The sequence below is a fragment of the Lissotriton helveticus genome, chromosome 12, assembly GCF_964261635.1.
Source record: "Lissotriton helveticus chromosome 12, aLisHel1.1, whole genome shotgun sequence".
Classification (NCBI taxonomy): Eukaryota; Metazoa; Chordata; class Amphibia; order Caudata; family Salamandridae; genus Lissotriton; species Lissotriton helveticus.
In genome coordinates this window covers 793,620,336-793,644,016 of record NC_136073.1, presented here as the reverse complement: position 1 = coordinate 793,644,016, position 23,681 = coordinate 793,620,336, and the positions used below count along the sequence as shown (strand labels likewise).

At 43.5% G+C, this 23,681-nt stretch overlaps 2 protein-coding genes across 2 annotated transcripts in view; both read right to left on the bottom strand.

The window, feature by feature from the left end:
• The window catches only part of LOC144799658 (C-C motif chemokine 25-like), a 76,686-nt gene that overhangs the window by 1,649 nt on the left and 51,356 nt on the right, over positions 1–23,681 (bottom strand). Inside the window, exon 6 of the transcript XR_013603854.1 lies at positions 265–2,732. The gene's annotated coding sequence lies outside the window, so the exon portion shown is untranslated. The remainder of the gene's footprint in view (positions 1–264; positions 2,733–23,681) is intronic.
• LOC144799657 (proto-oncogene Mas-like) lies at positions 1,745–2,686 on the bottom strand. The gene has a single exon (XM_078671113.1). The coding sequence runs from the start codon at positions 2,684–2,686 to the stop codon at positions 1,745–1,747; it is 942 nt and encodes a 313-aa protein (XP_078527239.1).

Here is a 23,681-nt window from a genome sequence, read left to right as displayed (position 1 = left end):
TGCCGATTGAAGAGATCATGTTCAGTGGAGGACCTTGGCAGTCTGTTAGGTCAATAATACAAAAGGGGGTGGTGATGGACGGAGCATCTGAACCAATCAAACACTCACACCCAGTCAACAGATCTGGGTTTATTCCATTAGATCAGTAAGGCACCAACAGGCTTGCAAGGCTGAAAGATGTCTGTCCAGGGACAGTCTTGTGCGCCAGTGTATTTCGTATATTATTTCTCTGATCAGGATTATGTTTGGTATCAAACATTGGGCGGTATTGAAAATCTGGAAGGATTTGGGGGGTCCGACTAAGGTCTTATTTGTCTCTAATAAGGATATATTGTATTTCTAATGTAGGTATATTGTTGTAATACCTCTAAAAGCAGGATACTGAAAGCAACATAGAACATCATTGAACTTTAATACTGGAATTAACATGTTTGAATGCTTCTCTTTGATGCAAATGGTGGTCTACATTGGATCACATGCAATGAAGGCTGGTCTTCAGATAAAATAATTATTTGTCAACTGTCAATGGCTTCAAAGTTAGATCCTAAGAGTGGATAACACTTTTCATGGTGTCAATAAAACAAGCAATAACGTTATATTGACATATAAATCAAGCAAAACATAGAATAATTCAGGATAGCTTCCATCGGAGAGGAAATGCTTTGGATGTGAATGTGTTCAATGCCCCCGTGCTCTAGTTTGTCAATTCTGATGCTCTGTAGTGAGACAAAGAAATGTGTCAGGAGCTACTTTTCCTTTGTTACAGGCGGCCTCAGGTGGAATTGTAATGTTTCCAAAGTTATAATTCATTTCTACTAATTAATGCAGGTGCAGTGCTTGAAAATATTGGGCCTGATTTAGACTTTGGTGGACACAGTGCTTTATCACAATGGTGACAGAATAACTTGTTCGCCAAACTCTTGGTCCCCTGCACTAATTTAAGATGCCAGATAGTCAATTTTCCAACGGTGGTAACGGCTTACCCATTAGAAAACGTATTCCTCCATCATGATGCAGTGTGGGCCATTAAAGTAAGGGCATAAGACAGCCCACCCTATTTTGAGGGGATGGTCTGATGTCCTCTGTTTTCATATCTAGGGATCACCGCATGGTTGGCGGCGATCTCTGGCTATAGCAGACAGGAGCCCAACCAGGGAGACAGAGGTAGCAACCGCTGCCCCCATGACGACCGTGCCCCGCCCACCATACCTTACATCAGGCCTCCTATAATGTAAATCAGATTACAATAATGCTGCAGCTCAAAATGTGTAGAAACATGCAGAGAATCCTATAGTTACCCATAGTGTGGACAAAAATAAACATCTTGCTATAATTATAGACTTTCTGCTGATCACCTTCATTTTAGAAAAAAAAACAAATCAGAAGAAAGAAAAGCCAGTTCTCCTATTTTCTTGTTTAAATTGCAGCTGGATTCATGCACTGTAACCAGTCTTTCAGCTAGGCTACGCACTCCGGCAGTGGGCATTTTACATCAAAACTATAATAACTTATTACAGTTGAGCAACTACATCGTTTTCGTCTTACGAGTAACTAGAGACTTCACAACTTGACTGTAATAAGGGAATTAGATTGGAAGTTTTTATACAGGGATAGCATGCTCCCATAAATGATATTGCTAATGAAATATGAGGTATGATTATTACACATTATAAGAGTACTGTTACGATTGGGACAATGCTTGGTCCATAGTCTATGATATGCATGGACCATGTGCGATGTCTTGTCACAGAGCATCAGCATCATCATTAAAGGCCCTTTGCAGTGCCAACTTAACACTTCCTCTGTCTTTCCTGTGTTTTATCCTCCCCACTAAGTAGTAGATGTATGGGTTGGCACTGCTGTTCATGGCTGTGCAAAGCACATGAGCATAACTAATTACATAAAAGTTAAAATCATGCTGTGCGATAACTCGGAAGTAGTAAAGCAGACCTATGACCCTTGTGGGATAGATAGTGAGCAAGAAGACCACAATATTGAGGAGGATAACCCAATACACTGTTGTGGGCTGATGCCTCATAGACCTCATTTTGATTTTGACAATCAAAGTCACACTTGGCAGAATCATGAGTGGGAACACAATCCCAAAAGCTAAAATTGTAAAAAACAATACCGCTGCCGTGCAATGTGGGACTCTTGCAATGTATAACTCCTCTGTACAGGCGAAACACTCAGCTGTGGTGAAAAGGGTTGCACAAACCCACATCAGTGTGCATACAATGCTGGATAGTCGTGTTGGCCGCTTGCATTTGTACCATATGGGACACAGGACTGAAAGACACCTCTCTACGCTGAGGGCTGTTAAAAGGAACAGGCTGGTGTAGTGGTCTGATGTAAAGAGAAGCCGTAGGGAAAACAGGAGGACATTATTGGAGGAAGCAATGGTCGACCTTGCAGAGATTCCAAAAATGTATAGGAGAGCGACAATGAGGTAAACGAGGAGGCAAAAGTCGGCTACTGCTAAGTTGAGGATGTAGACGGTGTAGGGGTTCCTCTTGATCCGGAGGCACAGGAACCAAAGGACGATCCCGTTGCCTATTAGTCCAAGTATGGAGATTAGCAGCGAAGGTGCAAACATCTTCATCAACAGCGTTACGCCAATGTCTTCTGTCTCATTGACACTCACCGCTATAGTTTTGTTGTGTGGCTGGAGAAGCGCCGCTAGCATGATGAGTCGTCTAGGCGCTGCTGGGACTGTTGAGTTTCCTTTAGACCTGTCAAAATGGGTTGAAATTGAATTAGAGGAATTTATATTGTTTTGGGAAGCTGCTGACTGAGAATCAATGTGTGTTTATAGGCCATTTTGTGTTGCTCTCAGCAGTAGAAAAACAATGATTTCCTAAGGTATCAGAGCCTATTTTCAACAGTATTTTGCAGTACCTCAAACAGTATTCCTGATGTCCCCTTCTTACTTTTACTTGTGAGCCCAAAAACTTGTACAATAAGAAAACATTGTGAATGCTCTTCTTGTACAGTTAGCAACAGTGAGTTAGACTTTTCAGGGCTGATTCACAAATGGCTGTATTAGAACATAAAAGCGTACTTCTGTAGTACTGCTTATGGTACTCTCATGAATATCCACTCTCAGAGATTTGCGTTGAGGGGTAATTGTGATTGTGTGTGTGGTTGGCCCTGCTAAACTTTACTTTCCATTTTTAAGAGATTTTATGTTTATAATACAAGCTATAAAACTATGGCCCAATTCTCATTGCGTTCCTATGGGTAAGTGTGACTTGCTGTTGAGCCATACATAACAAGAGCAATTTGCTTAACAGAGCACTCCCTAGTCAGGGTTTTTCAGTAGTTTGGTGTTGCGCGCCCATTTATGGAAGAGCTGGTCATTCATACAGGGAAAAATTCCTGTTACATGCATCAGCTCTAGTTTTTATGTCCCCCTTCTGGATCATTTTCCTATGAATCCGAACTTGCCAGGGGCTGATTTGAAAACATGGGCCATGCAGGATTACTGTGAAGAAACAAATGAACATGACTTTCCAAATGAAAGACAACATTCATCCAAAGAAACAAAAGATCATGATCTTCCAAATGAAAGACACAATTCATCCAGAGAAACAAAAGAACATGATTTTCCAAATGAAAGACAAAATTCATCCAAAGAAACAAAAGATTATGATCTTCCAAATGAAACACAACATTTTTACAGAGAAACAAAAGAATATGATTTTCCAAATGAAAGACTAAATCCATCCAAAGAAACAAAAGAACAAGACAAAATTCATCCACATAACAAAAGAATATGATCTTCCAAATAAAAGACAAAATTCATCCAAATGGAACACATTCTATCCAAGGCATACCTCAGTCTCACACTCAGAACCTACAGTTAGAGGTGTAGAGTCCTAGGGCCAGATGTAGGTAAATCTATTTTACCGATTCATAAATACCGAATTTTACCGATTCGGTATTTATGAATCGGTAAAATAGAAGTAGTGAGATGTAGGTAAATTCGATAATTGAATTACCGAATCTGTAAAAATCGGTATTTACCGAATCGGTAAATACCGATTCGGTATTGCCCATTGGTTCCTATGGGCAATACCGATTTCAGCAAGGGTGCAGGGGGTGTCACTTTGACACCCTCTAGCACCCCAAATACAGGCATGTGTGCCATGTGGCACACAGACATGCCCTAAGGGCATGTCTGTCTGTCACATGGCATAGGTGTGCATGCACACATGTGCACACACACCTGGATTCGGTATTTTACCACCCAAATGGATTGGGTGGTAAAATACCGAATCTGTAAGGCCTTTGGGACTCAGAAGAGTCCCACCTACATCTAGAATTTACCGAATCGGTAAAAATACCGAATCGGTATTTTACCGATTCGGTAAATTTACCGATTCGGTAATTTTACCGAATCGGTAAAATTGCCCCCCTACATGCCAATTCTTAAATACCGGTCGGTAACGGCCGAAATCGGCCGTTACCGACCGGTATTCCGGCTCCTGCATCTGGCCCCTAATCCTGCCACCATCCATCCCCCATTCCTGTGTAATGGCGCTGGTGCTAATTACCACAAATTGCATGATTGGCCAGCTGTGTAAGGGCGATCATGCTGATGTTTGTTCAATAAGCAGCCCTATTGGGCCAGCAGTCTGGAGGTAGGAATATCAAAGGTGACACTGAACCATGTGGATTTGAGTGGAGAAATATCACCAACCCCTAATTGGCGTACCGTATTCCATTTTCTGAACATGCGGGTAATATTGAATTAGGCAGAAAATAACATCACATGATTCATATACGGAGAGGCTGGTTTGATGCCTGCTGATGATCTGATTGTAAGATCTGATATTGCAACTCCCTTGCCTCTCAATTGGATTGTTCAACCATTTCCTGGACCCAGCACGACTAAAAAAAATCTCCATCAGCATGCCTAGGATACTGTTATCACTAAGCACAATTCGCAGGTTGTAAAGTACATATCTTTTTTCCATTTATTATATAACATTTTTGTGGTCTTATTACAACGGAACATTCCCCTCCCCTTTTCTACCCGTTCCCTTGTTCTTTTCCATAGAATGTTGGAAGGGTTCTTGGGTTGACAGTTGACAGCCTGTTATGTGAATAAGCTGAAGAGAATTTTGGTAATTGATGTTGTCAAGGAATAAAGCATGTAAAGTCTTCATGTGCTTGTTTATTATTTTGGATGTTAAAATTAACTTAACAGATACCCAACTTTATCTCATAGTATCTGATCCCTCTGACATATCTGGAAACCGTTTCACCGTAGAACTGATAAATTACCCCTTTTCCTCTCACCTTTAATACAGCTATACTGAATTTTCTCATCCTAAACTCAAAAGAATGTCCATCACATTTCGAAAATGGCATAAAAAGCTTTGTGGCTCAAAGGGTCTTGGAATCTGCCCCATTTTCAACCTCTTTGCCAAATTGAATCGCTTCATTATAGACCGAAGGCTGCCAAAACACCCCACATCTTTAAACTTAATCAATTTACTTCCTTCAAAGTATTTGGTTCTACAACACCTGAAATCCTCCATCCCTACATTAGCTTTCAGAACTGCTGTCCATAATTTAGTCCTCTCAAACCTAGATGACAGCAATTTTATGGGAGCCAACCTCCCCAAATTTGACCCAGAATCCTTGAAAGATATCCTCCGTGCTGAAACATACCTAGTAAAAAAGGGCAAATAAGTTTGAACACATCACCATATAAAGATGGATCTTCACTGGCTCCTGAAAGCCAGAATCGGCTTCAGGTAAAAATATAAAATCCATCCATAAAATTCATTAAGTGCTGTACATCACAGTTGAGAAAATGAATAGTCTTTCAAGTATATTATGGCGTGCAAATCATACAGCAATAAAACTCCTAAAAACAAGCACAATTTTAAGTTCATCAAACCATTTAGACTACATTGAACTTTCTTCAATGCATTTTAGTGTGTCTGAAACATTCTGATATAATCCAAATATGATTGAATTTAATCATTCAGTCTTTTGTCAGGGGCATATTGGGTCTAAATTTAAAGGAATTACAGAAAATATAGAGGGTCTTAAGAGTCAGTGCTAGCACCATTTTGATTTGATTTGATTTAAGATTTAAGATATGAAACTAGTCTTTAATTTGGGGCACACTTGGATTCCGATCTGTTATGTTTATAATGAAATACATTTGTTTAAAATGTGGCTGTAGTGGTTCTCTTATGAGGCACATGGCAGTTATAATGCTTTGGACTGTAATGAGAGTCATTAAGTCACCTTTGTGCAAAATTTATTTACTAATGAGTTAAATGCTGATCTCTGATTCCTGGGGTGATATTGGGTCTTTAATGGACAGCACAATAGTAATGTAAAGACATTTTGTGGGGTTTCTAATTAATGCAAACTAGTTATTATTTTTATTTATTTTATGGAGTTTGTAGAGCGCGCAGCTACCCCCTAGGGGGTGTCCCGGCGCTAAAATCCAGGGGTACCCAAGTGAGAAAGGGGAAGTGAAAAAGAAGGAGATGAAGGGGAAACTAGAGTCCGGAGAAAAGCCAGGTTTTAAGTTTGGCTCGGAAGATGGTTTCAGAGGGACAGAACCTCAGCTCAAGCGGAAGGGAATTCCAGAGTCTGGCAGCAATGACACCGAAACCTCTGCCACCAGTTCTGGACAGTCTGAACCGGGGCGAGATCAGGAGGCGGAGGTCATTGGATCTCAGGGATCTGGTGGAGCGAGATATCGAGACCCGATTTTGCAGGTAAGTAGGACCGAGGTTGTTGACGGCTCGATAGGTAAGAGTAAGGACCTTAAACTGGATGCGGCTAGCCACAGGGAGCCAGTGGAGTTTCCTCCGGTATGCAGAGACAGATTGACGGTACGGGATATTACCGATCAGTCTGGCTGCAGCATTCTGGACGATCTGCAGCCGACCAATCAGGTACTGGGGGACCCCTGCATAGAGGCTATTGGCATAGTCCAGGTGGGACGTGATAAGGGCCTGGGTAACTGTGCGGCGGGAATCCATGGGGAGGTACGGAAGGATCTTTCTTATCATGCGTAGTTTCATGAAGCAGGCGGAAGTAACTTTGTTGATCTGAGTTTTACATGACAAGGAGTCATCAAATTGGAAGCCAAGGTTCCGTGCCGAGTGAACCGGGGATGGGGCAGGATCAAGAGCCGTAGGCCACCACCAAGAAGAGGGGATAGAGGTTTTCTGATTGAAAAACAGAACCTCTGTTTTGTCTGCGTTCAATCTAAGGTGGTTCGTAGTCATCCAGCCACTGATGTTAAGGAGGCATTGGCGGAAGTTGAGAAATGCGGAGTCCGAGTGGTCCCGAAAGGAAAACACCAGCTGTGTGTCATCAGCGTAAGAGACCACCCTGACTCCGTAAGATTCCACCACGTCCGCCAAGGGGGCCAGATAGACGTTGAAGAACAGGGGGCTAAGGGCGGAGCCCTGCGGCACCCCGCAAGACAGAGGTTTTTTCTCTGACTTAAAAGGGCGTAGCAGTACCCTTTGACTTCTGGATGAGATGAATATCAATTACATATGTATGAGACACAAAAAGGAGCTCATTGTATAACATACAACTGATGTCATTTTTTCGAATAGGAAACATTTCATAAACATTCTTAGAACAATTTTGGTGTGCTGTATTTCTCAGTTCCTGCTCTTCGTGGCGCTTAAATAATTAACGATATCTTAAGGAGCATCCGCCTCGTCAATGATGGCCACCTTTATGGATCTTCTGAGTTTTTTAGCCTCACTTCTTAGTGGCTGATTACGAGTTGGCTGGTTGATATCAAACCGTGTGTAAAAAATCCTGTTGACGCATGTATCGAAATTGCAAATTTTCTTTTATTAAACACATCCAATAATTATTGGATGAGTTAATTTATTCAACCGTTGCTAAACTTCCACTGGTCAAACCTGCAGAAATTTCACAGGGGAAATTGAACACTGTTTTCCGGACAATGTAGATTTGAGTGCATTAAACACCAAGATCTGCATGTTAATCTCCTCAAACTTGTAATAGTTTGTTATTTATCCCACATGATAAATAACATACTCAGTGGTATCGTTATTTATCATGTGCATAAATAACACCTACACTCGCAATCAGGCCCTAGGAAGTAGATGTAGGACCTGGCACATGTGTTCATCGAAGGGGATAGTAAAGTGACATTACAAATGGAACAACAGTTGAAACATGCTGTGTGATGACACTGAAGTAGAAAAGTACACCCAATAAACTAGTTGCAAATGCAGTGGTTAGAAGATTATAATATTGGGCAAAATTACTGCACACAGCTTTGTGGATTGAATACACTTAAAGGTCCTTTTCATTTTTAAGATCAATGTACAACCTGATAATATTATGAATAGAGAATATTATGAGATAACCACGAATTTAAAAAAAGGTAAACAACTGTCCCTTCTTCGGAATGTGGCTCTGCACAGCATAGCCTTAGACATGGAAGGTCCTTGTAGAATTAAATTCTGTTTAACCTGCTCAAGGAATCACTTAAGAGTGAGAAGATCTTGTGTTTCTCCACTGAGTGCTGTTGGGCTGGCACATTCCTCTAGTTGTTCTCTGAAGTTAGGAATCTTTTTCTTTGAAGTAATTGTATGGATCCCTGGTGGTTGCATGGAGGTGTCAGTAAAGTAGTAGTAATAATTACTAAACTGTGTCAAAAATATTCAGGATTGGAATCTGTGACCCCAATCCTGGTGGTTATACCTTCGGTGACATTGCCTCAAAGTTGTGCGTAATTCTGAAAAGACACTTTTTGTTGCTATTGGACCTGCCTCAAAGCCTTCTTGCATATGTATGCCTAGTACTGTAAGTATGTGCTATAGGAACCTGGCTCACTAGCATGAGTAGTGAGGTATGTTGTGGGTCCTGGGACTGGGGTTGTGATGCTAGAAATCTTTTCAGATGGCAATTAGGAGTATCATCTGCACCTATAGACTTCTGAAAGGAGTTGCCTGTTCTTCTGGAATGTAAAGAATGGATAGCTGTTGAGGATACGTGATTTCACCAATATTTGCTAAAAGGCGAGCTTGTCTAAGCACAGATGGCAATTTAACCAGATAAAGATGTTTTGCCAGGGAGAAGGCAGAAGCTACGAGTGCAACACAGCCTAGGTACACTATTGCCCGAGATCACAGGTTCCAGTTTCCGAAAGAATTTGTAGAGGTGTTAAATGGGCGGTTAGCACAGCTAAAGACTTCTATTGCAACTCATGTACAGCGGTATTCCGAAGCTAAATCCTGGTCTTACTCAGACATTGACGCCAGACCATTCCAAATGGTGAGTTTCATCTATTCAATAAACAGTACATCTTTTGAACGCGCTTCCCATTTAAGTAAGTAAGTAAGCTTGTTAATCATTGACTTGCAAAAGGGAAACGTGATTTACAGAATGTAAGATTGATATCTAAGCATTCTTTCCACATTTCTAAGCCTGATAACTTTTATTGTATGTATTCTGTTTATATAGCACACAGGCAGCCAAGGGCAGGTTCACAGTACTGATAAAAAAGTACAATGTTAACAGATTTTAAATATGTCACGCACATTTTTTAATATATCCATGATAAAAACTTAATGATTTGGAATTGATAACACACATAAGAATGTTTATTTTGTTAAAGGAGATTGCTCATTATATAAGTTTTGTTTCACAATTGTATGGCAGGTATACACCTACTTGTTATTTTAAACTATATAAATATTACCACATAAATGAATGCATTATATTACCTACTGGCGACCACCAGTAGGTAGTTATAGTTAGGACCAGATTTCCACAGCAAAAGAGTTCTTGACTTACCTATTCCTTTGGCCATTTGACAAATCTTCACAAAAGTTTCCCAAAAAAGTGTCAGAGTGAGTCTTGTTATGCATGGGAAGTTTTGGGGTGATCCATCAAGCGGGGGCCGAAAAAAAGAGGGGGTAAAAAAGAAGTGTGTCTCCAATGACAATTCCCATAGGAGCTTTGAACACGACAACAGCCTGAACCGCTGAACGGAATTACACAAAATTTGGCAGAAAAGTAGATTTGGTTACACAGATCATGCTTTCAGTTGTTTGGTGTAGATCGGTTTAGTAGTTGCTGAGAAATTAAGTAAATCCAAATTTGTATATCTGGGGTCGGAACGACTTCACAAAAAATAACAAGCTCATGCAGGGAAATACAGAGCTCTCCACCCGGAAGTGTTGACATCTATTTTGGAACTTGGCTTCAGTCGAGTCCCACAAGAAAAAAAAAAAAAAAGTGGACAGGGCAGGCATACTCAGACCCTAAAACCTTGGTTTAGGGGTTCCCTTGGCACCCTGCCACAGTAAAAAAGGATTTTGGGCCAGATGTAGGTGGCCCAATACCGGTCGGTAACAGCCGAAATTACCGAATTTCAGCCGTTACTGACGGGTATTGGGCATTTGGGATGTAGGGGAGGATTCGGTACATAACGAATCGGTATTTACCGATTTGGTATTTACCGAATCATCATTTACCGATTCGGTATTTACCGAATCGGTAAATGACATGTAGGAAGCACTTTGAAGAGTGCTTCTGTGCTTTAAGGATTCGTTATTTACCACCAAGTATTAGTTGGTGGTAAATAACAAATACCTCTGTAAATGCAAATATGTGCATTTACACCTGTGCCATGTGACAGACATACATGTGTGCCACATGTGCACACAAGCACTATTCAGGGGTGCAACAGGGTATCAAAGTGACACCCTGCCACCCTTGGCTCTTTCCCTATTTTACCAAATCGGTAATTACCAATTCGGTAATTGCCATTCATTCCTATGGGCCTCCAGGCCCATAGGAATGAATGGCAATTACCGAATCGGTAAATACCGAATCTTAACAATTCGGTCATTTTTACCGAATTATTCGCTACATAGGATTTACCGATTCTAAAATACAGAATCGGTAAAATTTGGTATTTTAGAATCGGTAAATCAGGATTTACCTACATCTAGCCCTTTGTTTTTAAATTCAAATTGATTTTCTTGAAAAATTCACGAATATAGCTGTGCATTAAAAACAAATCTCCTGCGCTTGTTTCAATTGTAGCACCGGGGTAGGCCAGGTCCCTGGGGCATGCAGGGATTATTAAAAAAATGGAGGGTTGCCCGGGCCTAAAAATGCCCTAGGGACCACCAACTCCCGGGCCTAATTCTACCAGTAAGCGGGAGGGACGTGCAGGCCCACAAACTCCCAGGGCCACAAATTAAATGTTTGGGGCGGCCTCGTTGGCCCCTCTGAGCCCCAGGGACCACCACCTCTCTGGGGCTAACTTAAACATGGAGCGAGGGGGCCGCAGGGCCCCCCGCGCCTCACGCCGGACCACCTTCTAGGGTTTTCTTTATTTTTCTCTGCCCCGGATACCACCACCTTCCTTGGGCGGCCCTTGCAGAAGAAAAGACGGGAGCCACGCAGCCCCCCTCCTGGAGCCAACAATGGCCTTGGTGACTGTCAGTTCCAAGGCCAGCTCTTGCTATGTCTCGGGGTGCCCACATTAGGACATTGCTGCCTGCTTTTGCTTGGCAGAAGGGTTGACAGCTCCTGCCAAGCAAAATCAAACACTCCGGTTCCAGCGGGTGGGAGCTGTCAAAGTGCTCCCGCCTGCTGGAAGCAGAGGTTTCATCTTTTTATTTTTCCAGACATGTGGGCAGGGAAAGAGATGAAAAGATTGCTCCAGCATGGAGGGAGCTGCCTTTCCAGCAGCTCACTCCATGCAGCAGCAATGCCGGCTCCCGCAGTAGGTGGAGAGCTGCCAAGGAACCAGGGGCATTCGGGCTCCACCTGCGGTCCCCAACGCTGGTGACTGGGTGCCCAAGGTGGGCACCAGGGCATCCAGAATTACAAGGCTGGGCCAGGGGGAATGTGGTACCTGGGGCTGAAATGGGCCTGGAGAAGGGGGCACATGCCCCCCACTGTATTGTAGCTCGACTCCGATTTGTTTCAGCCCTCTCCCCCGTTTGTTTATGGCTGGGCCCTGGGGGATGAGGCCAAAAACCGCCCTGGGACGGGTGCTGCATGGCCGAGCATGCAGCCCCCCACCCCCATTCAAATGTGGCCTGGCCACTCACACATCTACTCACAAACGCACTTACCCACCCACAGACCCACACAGACACTCATGCACCCACTCACAGAGCCACTCGGAGACTCCTGCCACCACTCACAGACCCAATCAGTGACTCACACATCCACTCACAGACCCACTCAGACACTCACTCACAGGCCCACTTGGAAATACACGCATCCAACCACTGACCCACTCAGAGACTCACACACCCACTCACAACCCTCTCAGAGATTCACACACCCACACATCGACCCACTCAGACACTCACGCACTTTCTCACAGACCCAATCAGAGTCTCATGCACCTACTCACAGACCCACTCAGAGACTTATGCACCTACTCACAGATCCATGCAGAGACTCATGCCCCACTCACAGACTCATGCACCCACTCATGTGCCCACTCACAGACCCGCTCACACACTCATGCACTCACTCACTGACCCACTCAGACACATACACCTCCAATCACAGATTCACTCGGAGTCTCAAATACCCACTCACAGACCCATTTAGAGAATCATGCACTCACCCACAGACCCATTCAGGTACTCCCAGACCCACTCAGACACTTACACACCAACTCACACAGCCACTTACACACCCAGTGAGGCACATATGCAGGTACTCCCAGACCTACACAGAATCTCACGCACCCACTCACACTCCCCTTGAGACACTCATGCACTCAGTAACACACCCACTGAGATACTCTTGCACTCACTCACACACATATTTCTAAAGATTACAGTTAGGAAATAGAATTTAAAAAACCTTAGAAATTAACTGAAAACAACAAAGGTTACAGAATCAGTATAGCTACATTTCACTCTTACAAAACCAAAGAAATTCAGCAGGTATAGTTACCTGAGCTATCTATAACTTATGCCCCTGCAATGCATTGCTTATGACCTCACATCTTACATCACTCATGACATGGTCAGTGACACCATTTATGACATCATTGATGCTATCTCAAATGACATCACTGATGACATCATCTACAGACCCACTTGCACACCCACTCACACCCCATATATCCTCTCATACACACACACACACAACCACTCACATACCCATTTACAGACCCATACAAGTACTCACACAACCACTCACTCTTCCATAGAGCCACTCAGACACTCACTCACTCACTCACTCATACAGGCACTCACACAACCATTCACTTACCCATACATCCACTCATACAGCCAATCGTTACCCATACAGCCAGTCACATCACCACACAATCACTCATACAGATACTCACACACCCACATATTCACCTATACTGCCACTCACACACCCACTTACTCACCCATACAGCCTCTCAACACAGCCATTCACTTACCCATACAAGCACTCACACACCCACACAATCACTTATATACACATTCACACATCTCTGCAAGCACTCACACATCTGCTCACTCACTCATACACCATTCACACAGACACTTGTTCTACAAAATAGCCACTCACACCAACTCACTTAACCAAACATCTACTCAAACAGCCACTCACTCACCCATACAGACACTTACACACCCACTAACCCACCCATACTGCCACTCACTCAGCCACTCACTCACCCATACTGCCACTGAAACACCCACTCTCTCACCAATGTAGTCACTCACACAGCCATTCACTCACCCACACAGCTAGTCATATACCTACTTAGCCATCCGTAAAGCCACTCACACACCCATACAAGCACTCAGATACCCACTCACACACAAATACACACAGTCACACAGCCACTCACATAATATATGTTAGAAATAGTATTACTCATTAGTAATACAGAAAGTATACAATTTTAGCGTTTGTAGTACCTTGGTATATATGTTTAACACTCACAAACTTTTAGAAAACACTCACGCTCACTGGATGATGTCATCAGTGATGTCATTTGAGATGTCATGAGTGATGTCATGAGTGATGTCACTGACCATGTCATGAGCGATGCAATATGTGAGGTTATAAGCAGTCCATTGCGGGGGTGTAAGTTATAGTTAGCTCAGGTAACTATAACTGCTAAATTTCTCTGCTTTTGAATGAGTGAAATGTGAGCCTAACTATAATGTCCCTGTAACCTATGTTTTTTCAGTAAAAAGAAAAAAAAGAAGGAGAGTCTAATGAAGAGCCACAAACATTCAAAGTGAGTTTGTGTGGCTTTTCTTCTATAACATGCAGAGCCCTGTTTCTTTGTAACTAGCCTTACATCATATTACACCATATTATACGTATTAACAAATCAAGTCAAGAGCGATGTGATATATGAAGTCATAAGCATTTCATGAAGGTAGGGCAAATTATAGCTAGAACACTAAACTATAACTGGTGAATTTGAGTGTTTTGTTGTTTTTTAAAGTAAGCTCTTATCTTATTTCCTTACTTTACCATCACTTTACCATTTGTTTCTTTTCAGTGGATTTCTGTTTTTTAACATACGTTAAGATATTATTACAAAACCTAACTATGATGTCACCTTATCCTTTACTTTATCAAGTGAATTTTTGTGGTTTTTACCATGTTCCAAGTGGAGCTTACACCTACCCCTCCGCATGCAAACAACCCTTCCACGGCACCCAGTCTACGGTTGTATGCAGCAGGCCAGGCCCTGTGCCCACCACCCAGCATTCAGGCACTCTCTACGTTCCATAAGTCCTTCAGCCATGCTCAGGGGAGGATTTGCCACAGAGCCTGAGCTCAGGCCTTTCCAGACACCCAAACCTCTCCTGCTGGCCATCCCCTCTGCTGTGCACAGCCTTTGTTGCAATGTGTGGGCAGGCCCTTCACCCACACCCTCCTGGCTGGCTACCGCTTCACTGAGCAGGCCCTGTGATCACCAATCTACAGCGAGGCTGAGGATTGGCTGCATTTCCTGACCTCCAGCCAGGTATTGTGCCCACGCCTACGTAGCTAGCTGAAGGATTGTGGCATGACCAGTCCAGTGCCCAGTCCAGTGCCCAATCCTCCACTGGCACCCAGCATGACTGCTACACATACCCTCCAGCCATACGCTACGCACATCCCTCCGAAGGATGGCTACCTCTCCGCTTTGCACTGCCTTTTGCAGTGCGCAGTGGTGAGTTGGTTGCACGGCCTGGTACCAGTAGGCTTGAAAAACTATCTTCTTAGCAATCAATTTGATTTATAACTATTTTGGGATCAGCATAAATGACCAGGAGTAGTGATGGGAATCATATATTTCCATGAGGGTCCCTGCTGTGCTTGACTTACTTCTGCTGATTTCTCTTTTTTCTATAACATCAGAATATTTTCTTAGCGCAGAAACTTCTTTCCTTACATTTCCGTGCAGTATGTGAGAAGTTTTCCTTCAAATGTAAACATGCAGATTTTTCAAGCTGCACTTAGGTGTATAAATGGGGTGGAAAGAACCAAGGGTAAGGTGTGTGAGTGTCTGCAAAGTTGCACATTTCCAGTATTAATCTATCTTTCCAGTGGCTTCCCTCCACTCCATTCAACCCTCCACCCTATTAACCTCCATGGTGCTACTCTTGACTCCAAAGGTACTGCTGGGGAAGTACCCAAGCCGGGTGAATTTCATGTAACACTTGTTCTCTCTGAGTATAAACTGCAGCAGTTCCTCAATCTGTTTTCAGAACCTGAGAATACGCTACTGATGGCGCTTTCTGTCCACCTATGTTGAATTCTATTGTGCACAAAAGGTTAATCAGTCTCTCAGTGCTTACGTCACTGAGCTATATTTACCACCTTGAATTGATCAATAACATTAACTTGTTTTACTATAACAACCAATCACCACAAAAAATCCGCCTAAGTAATATCAGCCAATGCGTCACAATCCTAATTTTAGCACCAATTCAATACAGTTCATTGCTCATTAAAAACACAATCCCAGTGCTGGGACTGAATCCAGAGACAGGACCCTGGCAGTATAACATGTCTTCTTCAACAAGTCATATGTCGTATACCATCCTGACCACCATGCTGGTGTGACTGCAACAAATGATGGACGGAATGCTGAATGATTCAAACATTCTCCCCCAGTCAAGAGATCCGGGTTAAATCCATCATTCTTTTGCTCACTATGCCACCCAGTTTGAAAGGTCGAAACCGGTCCTAGGATGCTTGTTTCCAGTCCAGTGAGGACCTGGATTGGCAGTTCAGGCTGGACTGTTCCCAATGGGCGCAGGGACTGATTTGCATATGGCTGGGTCCAAACTGCAATGGCATGGTGAGCAAAAAATCGATGGATTTAGGCCCAGATCTCTGTACTGGGGTTAATGTATAACATTGTTCTGCATTCTGTCCATCAATTGTTCTTTGTGCATCATGCAGGTGTAGCACAGGGAGCTGGGCCCTGGCAGGGCCACCCACCACTCACCATCCCAAATTATCATGAGGGAATTCTGGGGAATTCAAGAGGATCAGGAAACACTGAGAACCCCCGTACAAGGGGCAGAACGCCCACAGGAGTAAAGATATTACTCGTAAGTCCCTTTGTGAATATGGAAAAGTAGTAAAATTAGAATTTCGGTCTAAGTTTACCTTTGTGAATCGGGCCCATAATGGTCCCTCATTTGGGTCAAAACAAGAAAGTGTACGGCTCTGACGCAATTGCGAAGTTAAATAAATGATTTAAGTAACATTAATGTAAATTACCATTTTTTCCAATATCAACTCTTAATATAAAATAGACAGAAAGAATGAGATTGGGGCACTAGAAAAGCAGAGAATAAAAAAGGAGAGGAAAGAAAATAAGAGAACAGAGGAGAACGCGAATGATATAGGAATCGAAAAAAAGAAGAGAGCTGGGAAAAAGAAGAGAGTCCGGAAAGTGATGGGGTGAGGAGAAAGAATGTCTGATAGAGAGCGAAATTCATGAGAAAGAGTAAGAAGTGAGAGATATAGGGATATCATCAGAGAGTAGAGGCCATTTGGAGAGGACAGAGGTAGGTAAAGATTGGGGATTGAAGAAGGAGAATGTGAAAAAGAGAGGGAGGGAGAAAGAGAGATACAAACATAAAAAGGAGATACAATGAGAGGAGAAAGTGTGAGACATTGAGAGTTACAAAGCACAGAGAGAGAAGGAGCGTTTAGGCTAAAGGCATAGAGTGAGGCACAGACAATGGGGTAGAAGCAACAGCACGGACACGAAACCCCTCTCTGAACACTAGTTGTGATACCACCGAAGAGAGGCCAATGAGTGAATGTGTATGTATGCCAATTCCTTCCCAATCCCAACAGTTACAGCAACCCAGATAGATTCAGATGCCCTCGCTCGCCTCTTTCCCTGCGTACATCTTCTCACCACCACACATCCATCAGAGTTAGATAATGACAGGACTGTGCACACACAACCACACACACACCCATACACACAATCACACACAACCACACTCACCCATACACACAATCACACACAACCACACACAATCACACACACACAATCACACCCACACACATGCAATCACAAACACAATCACACACACCCATACACACAATCACACACAACACACTCACCCATACACACAATCACACACAACCACACACAATCACACACACACAATCACACCCACACACATGCAATCACAAACACAATCACACACACCCATACACACGATCACACACAACCACACACACCCATACACACAATCACACACAACCACACACAATCACACACACACAATCACACCCACACACATGCAATCACAAACACAATCACACACACCCATACACACGATCACACACAACCACACACACCCATACACACAATCACACACAACCACACACAATCACACACACACATTCACACACACACATACAATCACAAACACAACCACACACATACACACATACAAAACCACACACACCTTGCATACTCACCAGTGTAGTGGAAATTCCCCTTTGACTGACAGAGCTTGCAAAGTCTCCCCTCTTCTGCAGACTGGTTTCACAAGTGCGTTGTGGCAGGGAAGAGGCTTCAGCACTTGCCTCCACCCCTCCCTGTAGTCCACCCAGCCCAGCAATCTGTAAAATTGTCTTCTTTAGATGATGGAGCTGCAGTAATTGGCCCCTCTCCTGCCCTCATTACCGGGGATCAACGAGTCTTTCTTCTAATGGCGGAACTGGATACCCAGACTCATTTAAAGTCTGCCCCGTCCAACCCGGAAGAGAGAGAGAGAGCGTTCTATTAGCTTGTTTTTCTGGAGCTGCTTTCTGAGATAATTGCGTGTGTCTTCCATGCTCTCCCCCAACATAAAGAATCCGAGAAATTAGATTAAAATGATCTAAGGAGGGCAGACAACAGAGAGACTCAACTGATGGTTCAGGGAGAGGGGAGGTGGAGTTAAAGACAGACCAGCAGAAAGATGCTGCGGGACAGAGAGAGAGATGTAAACAAGGGTGGTCACAGAGGAGTCAGAGGCAGCGCTTAATTTGTACAAGAATAAGGGGCACATGCATCAAGCTAATTACCGGTCGCAAACGGGCCGACTCGCCTTTTGGGACGCATCAAGCCCAAAGTCATTCGCAAAATAGGTAATTGCAAAATTTGCGATTACCTATTTTGTGAATGCAGTTAGGGAATCGCAATTTGCGATTCCCTAAATGCAATACAAGAAGCATTCTCAGAATTCGACTTTGTATTAAGGAATCGCAAATTACCATCCACTACAAGTGGATGGTAATGTGCAATTCCTTAAAAAAATGCACAAAATTGCATTTTTCTAAGTGCCATGTGGCGCACACACACGCCCTTAGGGCAGTGGTTCCCAAACTGTGCGCCGCGGCGCCCTGATGCGCCGTTTTGAGTAGCCTGGGGCGCCGCGCACAATATGGGAAAGATAGCGTTTGGACGTGTGTAGGTAGTAAAATATTATGCGTCTTTTGTCGCCCTACCGTGAATGCAGGATGAAGCTTATTCCAGCCGCAACATACGGGGGAGTCACGGCTCGCTCATTAACTCATTTATTTGGTTTATTTTGAGAAGTTGAGTTTGAAAGGGACAAGTTATAAATGTGCAGTGGCCCCCGAAGTCTCGTCGGAAAACAGGACAGCATCTGACTTACTGAACACGTAGTAGGCCCCTCGCAGAACAAGATGATTTCAAATATAGCTACAACTTGTAAATGTAAAATACAGCCATGTATAATTATATCCTGACGGCTGTTCCGCACTTTGTGTGAACTTGAAGAAACACTGCGCCTGATTTTATAAGCCAGAAATTCCAGTGGGCAAAGTTGCGGCTGTGGAAATAGGCTGCATTGCAGCCAGGATTAATTTCCTGTCCCCAGTCTGACCCTCCGTATATTTCTGGAGGTATAAAACTTTTTCTGGAACTGATACTACCTGTCCCGGTTGTATGACATCACAACGTATGCTTTTACCACGCATGCCATTACAACGCAGTTTGTACAACGCAAGTCGTTACAACGACTTGCGTTGGGGGGCGCTGGATAGTGGAATAGTTACATTTTCAATTCCAACTCCAGTCCCCGTGGATAGTAGGGAAGGTGTTGGATAGAAAATTAAGCTATTCCCTATCCTCCAGCGCCCTCCAGCGTAAGTCGTTGTAATGACTTGCGTTGTAATGGTTGCGTTGTAATGGTAGTGCGGGGTAAAAGTTGTGTTGTAAAGGTTGTTCCCCCCTGTCCCTATTACACTTCTGAGGGTTAGCCACCTGCAGCAAACGACTGTTTACGTCCAGTTTCAGGATATAATATATATTCAGGAAAAACATGGCTAACTCACTTCTTGGAAATACTTTTATGAAATCTTAACAGGTTCTAATGATCATAAAATAGCTCAGACTGGTTGAGCATGGCTGCGGCAAAGAACCGTGTTTACGTCTACGTCACGCATTTCTAGTCTGTGTAAGGTAGCTCAGTGTAGGATAGCTATAAAAAGTATAAATCAGTTGGTATAAATGCTTTGCCGCAGAGATCATTCTGTGAACTGCAGGTCGCAAGTTACAGTCCAGTGAACTTAACTAGGCACTTTCTGCAAAAGGGTGCATGCAGGCTGCAAGGCACGAGTTTTTAGCCAGTCCTTCAATAAAGATAAGGTTGACAAATGGATTTATTAAGTGGCAAAACAAGTTTGTAACCCCTGAACGCAATTTAAAGGACATTGTTATCACTCACTGTCTATTTCCTGAAAAACGTTTTTGAATAAAAAAGTAATGCAAGTTTTAGAATCAATTCACAGCTGGCTCGACAATGAAGACAATTTGCACCAAAAGCAATATTTCTCAAAGACATCTCCGAAGTATGTACCCGGGAAGAAGCTGCTAGTGTGTCATCAATTTCGACAGATGACAGACAGCAGCTTTGAAGCAGGAGTTGGCTGTTAGGCGTGAGGGGAGCAGACCTATGTGATAAAGGCACCTGGGCAGGGACTGGCAGTGGGCACACGTGTGGTAAATTCAAAGTCATTCATGTCCTGTGCCCCACACTGACCTGGGATGTAACCGGGTCATATTGCCACCTCCACCTTGTGCAACTGACTCTACCTTATCCAAACCAGCATGCTACAAAACTGCCTCTTGCCCGTCCATTCTTCCTGCCATGAGACTGGCTCTACCCCAGCCCCACTGAGCTGGCTGGATCTTATGCAGCCCTGTCTTCTGCCATTCATCTCGTTCTGCCCCCAACCTTACTGTCCTGCCCTGCCTCAGCCCCTGTGACCTGGAGTGTGCCTACTTTTAGCTCTGCCAATGCTCGATGACCTGGCCCCACTGACAGTATACATTACTTGTTGTTCACCAGCCCTCCCAGTCTGCCACCCAACTGACTGCCCCATCCCGTTTGTACTAACTTGACTAGGCGACTGACTCTGCCCGTGCACAGTGACATGGCATGCGACTGTCACTGCATCACCCGGCGTACTGCCATTTTCTGGTAAGTAACTTGATCTGACCTGTTTTGGCCTGCCAGGGAACCTTTAATAATCACAATTGCTCCAAAACATGACTTCCTCTGCTTGTCATCAATTGGAAAAAAAAAGCGTCCCAATTAATTTAAGGAAGACAACTGGAAGTACTCCCGAGGTCGGGCTTACATCCCCCCACCGGTAAAAAAATGGTGGGGAGCCACGACCAACTGCCAATTTAGTCAAGGGAGCCACAGGTCAAAAAGTTTGGGAACCACTGCCTTAGGGCATGTGAGTGCGCCACATGTGCACACATGCCAACTTTGGGGGTGCATCAGGGTGGCCTTTTGGCCTCCTGGCACCTGTGAAATTGCATTTTCAATTTGCGATTACCTATTTGGTAATCGCAAATTTGCGATTGGCTTCCCATTCATTCCTATGGGCCTCTAGGCCCTAGGAAATGAGAAGGAATCACAATTTTTTTAGCGAAACCCACATGCATAGGCAATTGTGATTCAGTAATAGTGATTTCTTAATAATCGCTATTATGGAATCGCAATTGCTTAGCTTGATGCATGTGGCAGTAAGTGCCGAACCCAAAGTTTTGCTCATAAGCGTGCGCCAGCGCTACGAATATCAGCGGTGCCAAATACCCCTCTGTGTTGTCTTGATTTCATCTGATGCCTCATGCATCCGCCACCAGACACTCCCTGCCTCTTTCTCTCATTCCTGCAGGTTCTTTTTCATCCATGCTTTCTCCTTTTGTCACTGTTTTTTCGTCTGTCGCTTCTTTCTTGTTTCTCCCTTTTGTGTTTTTCTTTCTTTTCCTCCATATCAAAGTCTGTTAAGAAAAGATAAGTGCCAGGCCCAAAAAATGCCTACCGGTGGGCCTCACCTGCAACCACCAGCTCAAATTAAGCACTGATCAGGCAGGAATAAAGTGGGGGTCAGAGTAAATTTGGAGTGAGAAAGAGAGGAAGAGTAAGTAGTAAAAGCATAGCAGTGACACTTGTAACCTCGAGCAGATGCGGCTCGTGCAGGGAAGAGAGGTGGGGCAGTGGGGCCGGGTTGAGGGAGATTCAACAGACGACCACGGCGGAAAATTAAATAATAATAATTTTTCCCTCGTCGTCTGTCGAAATCCCCCCTCAGCCGACCCCACTGCTCTTACCGGTATGGGCCGCGGCTGGCCTCAAGAGGTACTTTTTCATATGGATGAAACAGGAATTTGAAGAAATCGTCTGAATGAATGAGACAATGCAGTATTTGACAAAAAGGAATACCTTTGCCATTTTATTGAAAGACTTTGGGTTAATCTTTCGGCAATGCAAGTAGTTCGCGGCAAATTAACCAACCAGGTACGGTACAATAATATCGCTGTCAGATTATGGCCTGATATAAAGATTGTGTACTTAACATTTTTCTTAAAGTTATAAACCCATTTGAGTCAACCCCGATGCGATGATATTTTTGTACACGATATTTAGACCACAATATTTATTTCACACAATATTTTCTGTGTAGAATATCCTGAAATACAACTACGTGCATAATTTCTCAGAAAGACCCGACACGTTAATGGGGAATCATTTTCTTTATCATACCTGTTTTCGTATAATTTTTATTTCAGTTTCCTTGTCATATATTTAAAACTTTTTAAAAAAGAATTGGGGGTTTTCCTACCTTTAAACTTAATTGAAACGATGCCTGAGGGACTCACCACACCCGGTAGTTGCTCACAATTAAGGCCTTATTTAGCGTTTGCTGGCAAGATACTCCATCGCAAACATGGTGGATATCTGTTCGCCATTTTTGAAATGCCGTATAGCCCCTTGCAGTTGTAATACAGCTGTGTGTTATCCGTTTTGTTTTGATGGAGTATCCCATCCGCCAAACTCTAAATAAGGGCCTAAAACACTGGTGCAAAGAGGGTGATTCCATCTCTTTTCTGATTTCCTTTGATGCTTTCCCACTGTGTATGGAGTGACCCAAACTCTGGCAGGGTTAGGCAAGGATGTACACCCTCCATATCAGACCTTCAATAAAAAATGTAGGTCTGTATTGCCAAACAGAATGTCAAGCTGGCTGAGACACTACTGACAATTGGGAAAACCTTATGGGTGTTATCAAGTGCTAGGGTCATGACCTGCTTCTGATGTGTTAGACACAGGTGTGTAACCTAAATCAGAAATCTCATGAGGTTCTGAGGTTTAAAGTGAACTACAGACACTGCATAGCTCCTTGGCCTTCCAAGGGTATCTAGCAGGTACATAATCTGTGTGATAGTTATAACAGCTAGGTTTCTACTTAAGGCTGTGTAATCTAGGAGTGTGTGCCCCTAAGTATGTGTGACAGCCAGAGAGATATGATGGACATAAACATTTCACCCCAGGCATTCCAACAGAAAAGAAATCGAGTCCTACCCTTGAAACACAGAACTTTTCATACTCTCCTTCTTGTCCACCAACACCAATATACTCTGAAACCTTAAAATTGTACCCAGCGGATGAATTTCACAAGCGATAACGTCACCTTTGTAACATTCTACAAACTCAATTGACCAAAATGGCAGGTCAGCACCCCAGTGACTGAAGAGCAGTCTCAGAATATTGAATGACCTTCCACTGTAGGGACAACACGTGAGACCTTACTCCTCTTGTAAACATGAAGAAGAAGGTGTCAACAATAATAACTCAGGCAGTGTAATTAGTTTGCAG

Coding starts and splice junctions, on each gene's coding strand:
- LOC144799657 (XM_078671113.1), bottom strand. CDS start 2,686: ATGCTAGCGGCGCTTCTCCAGCCACACAACAAAACTATAGCGGTGAGT.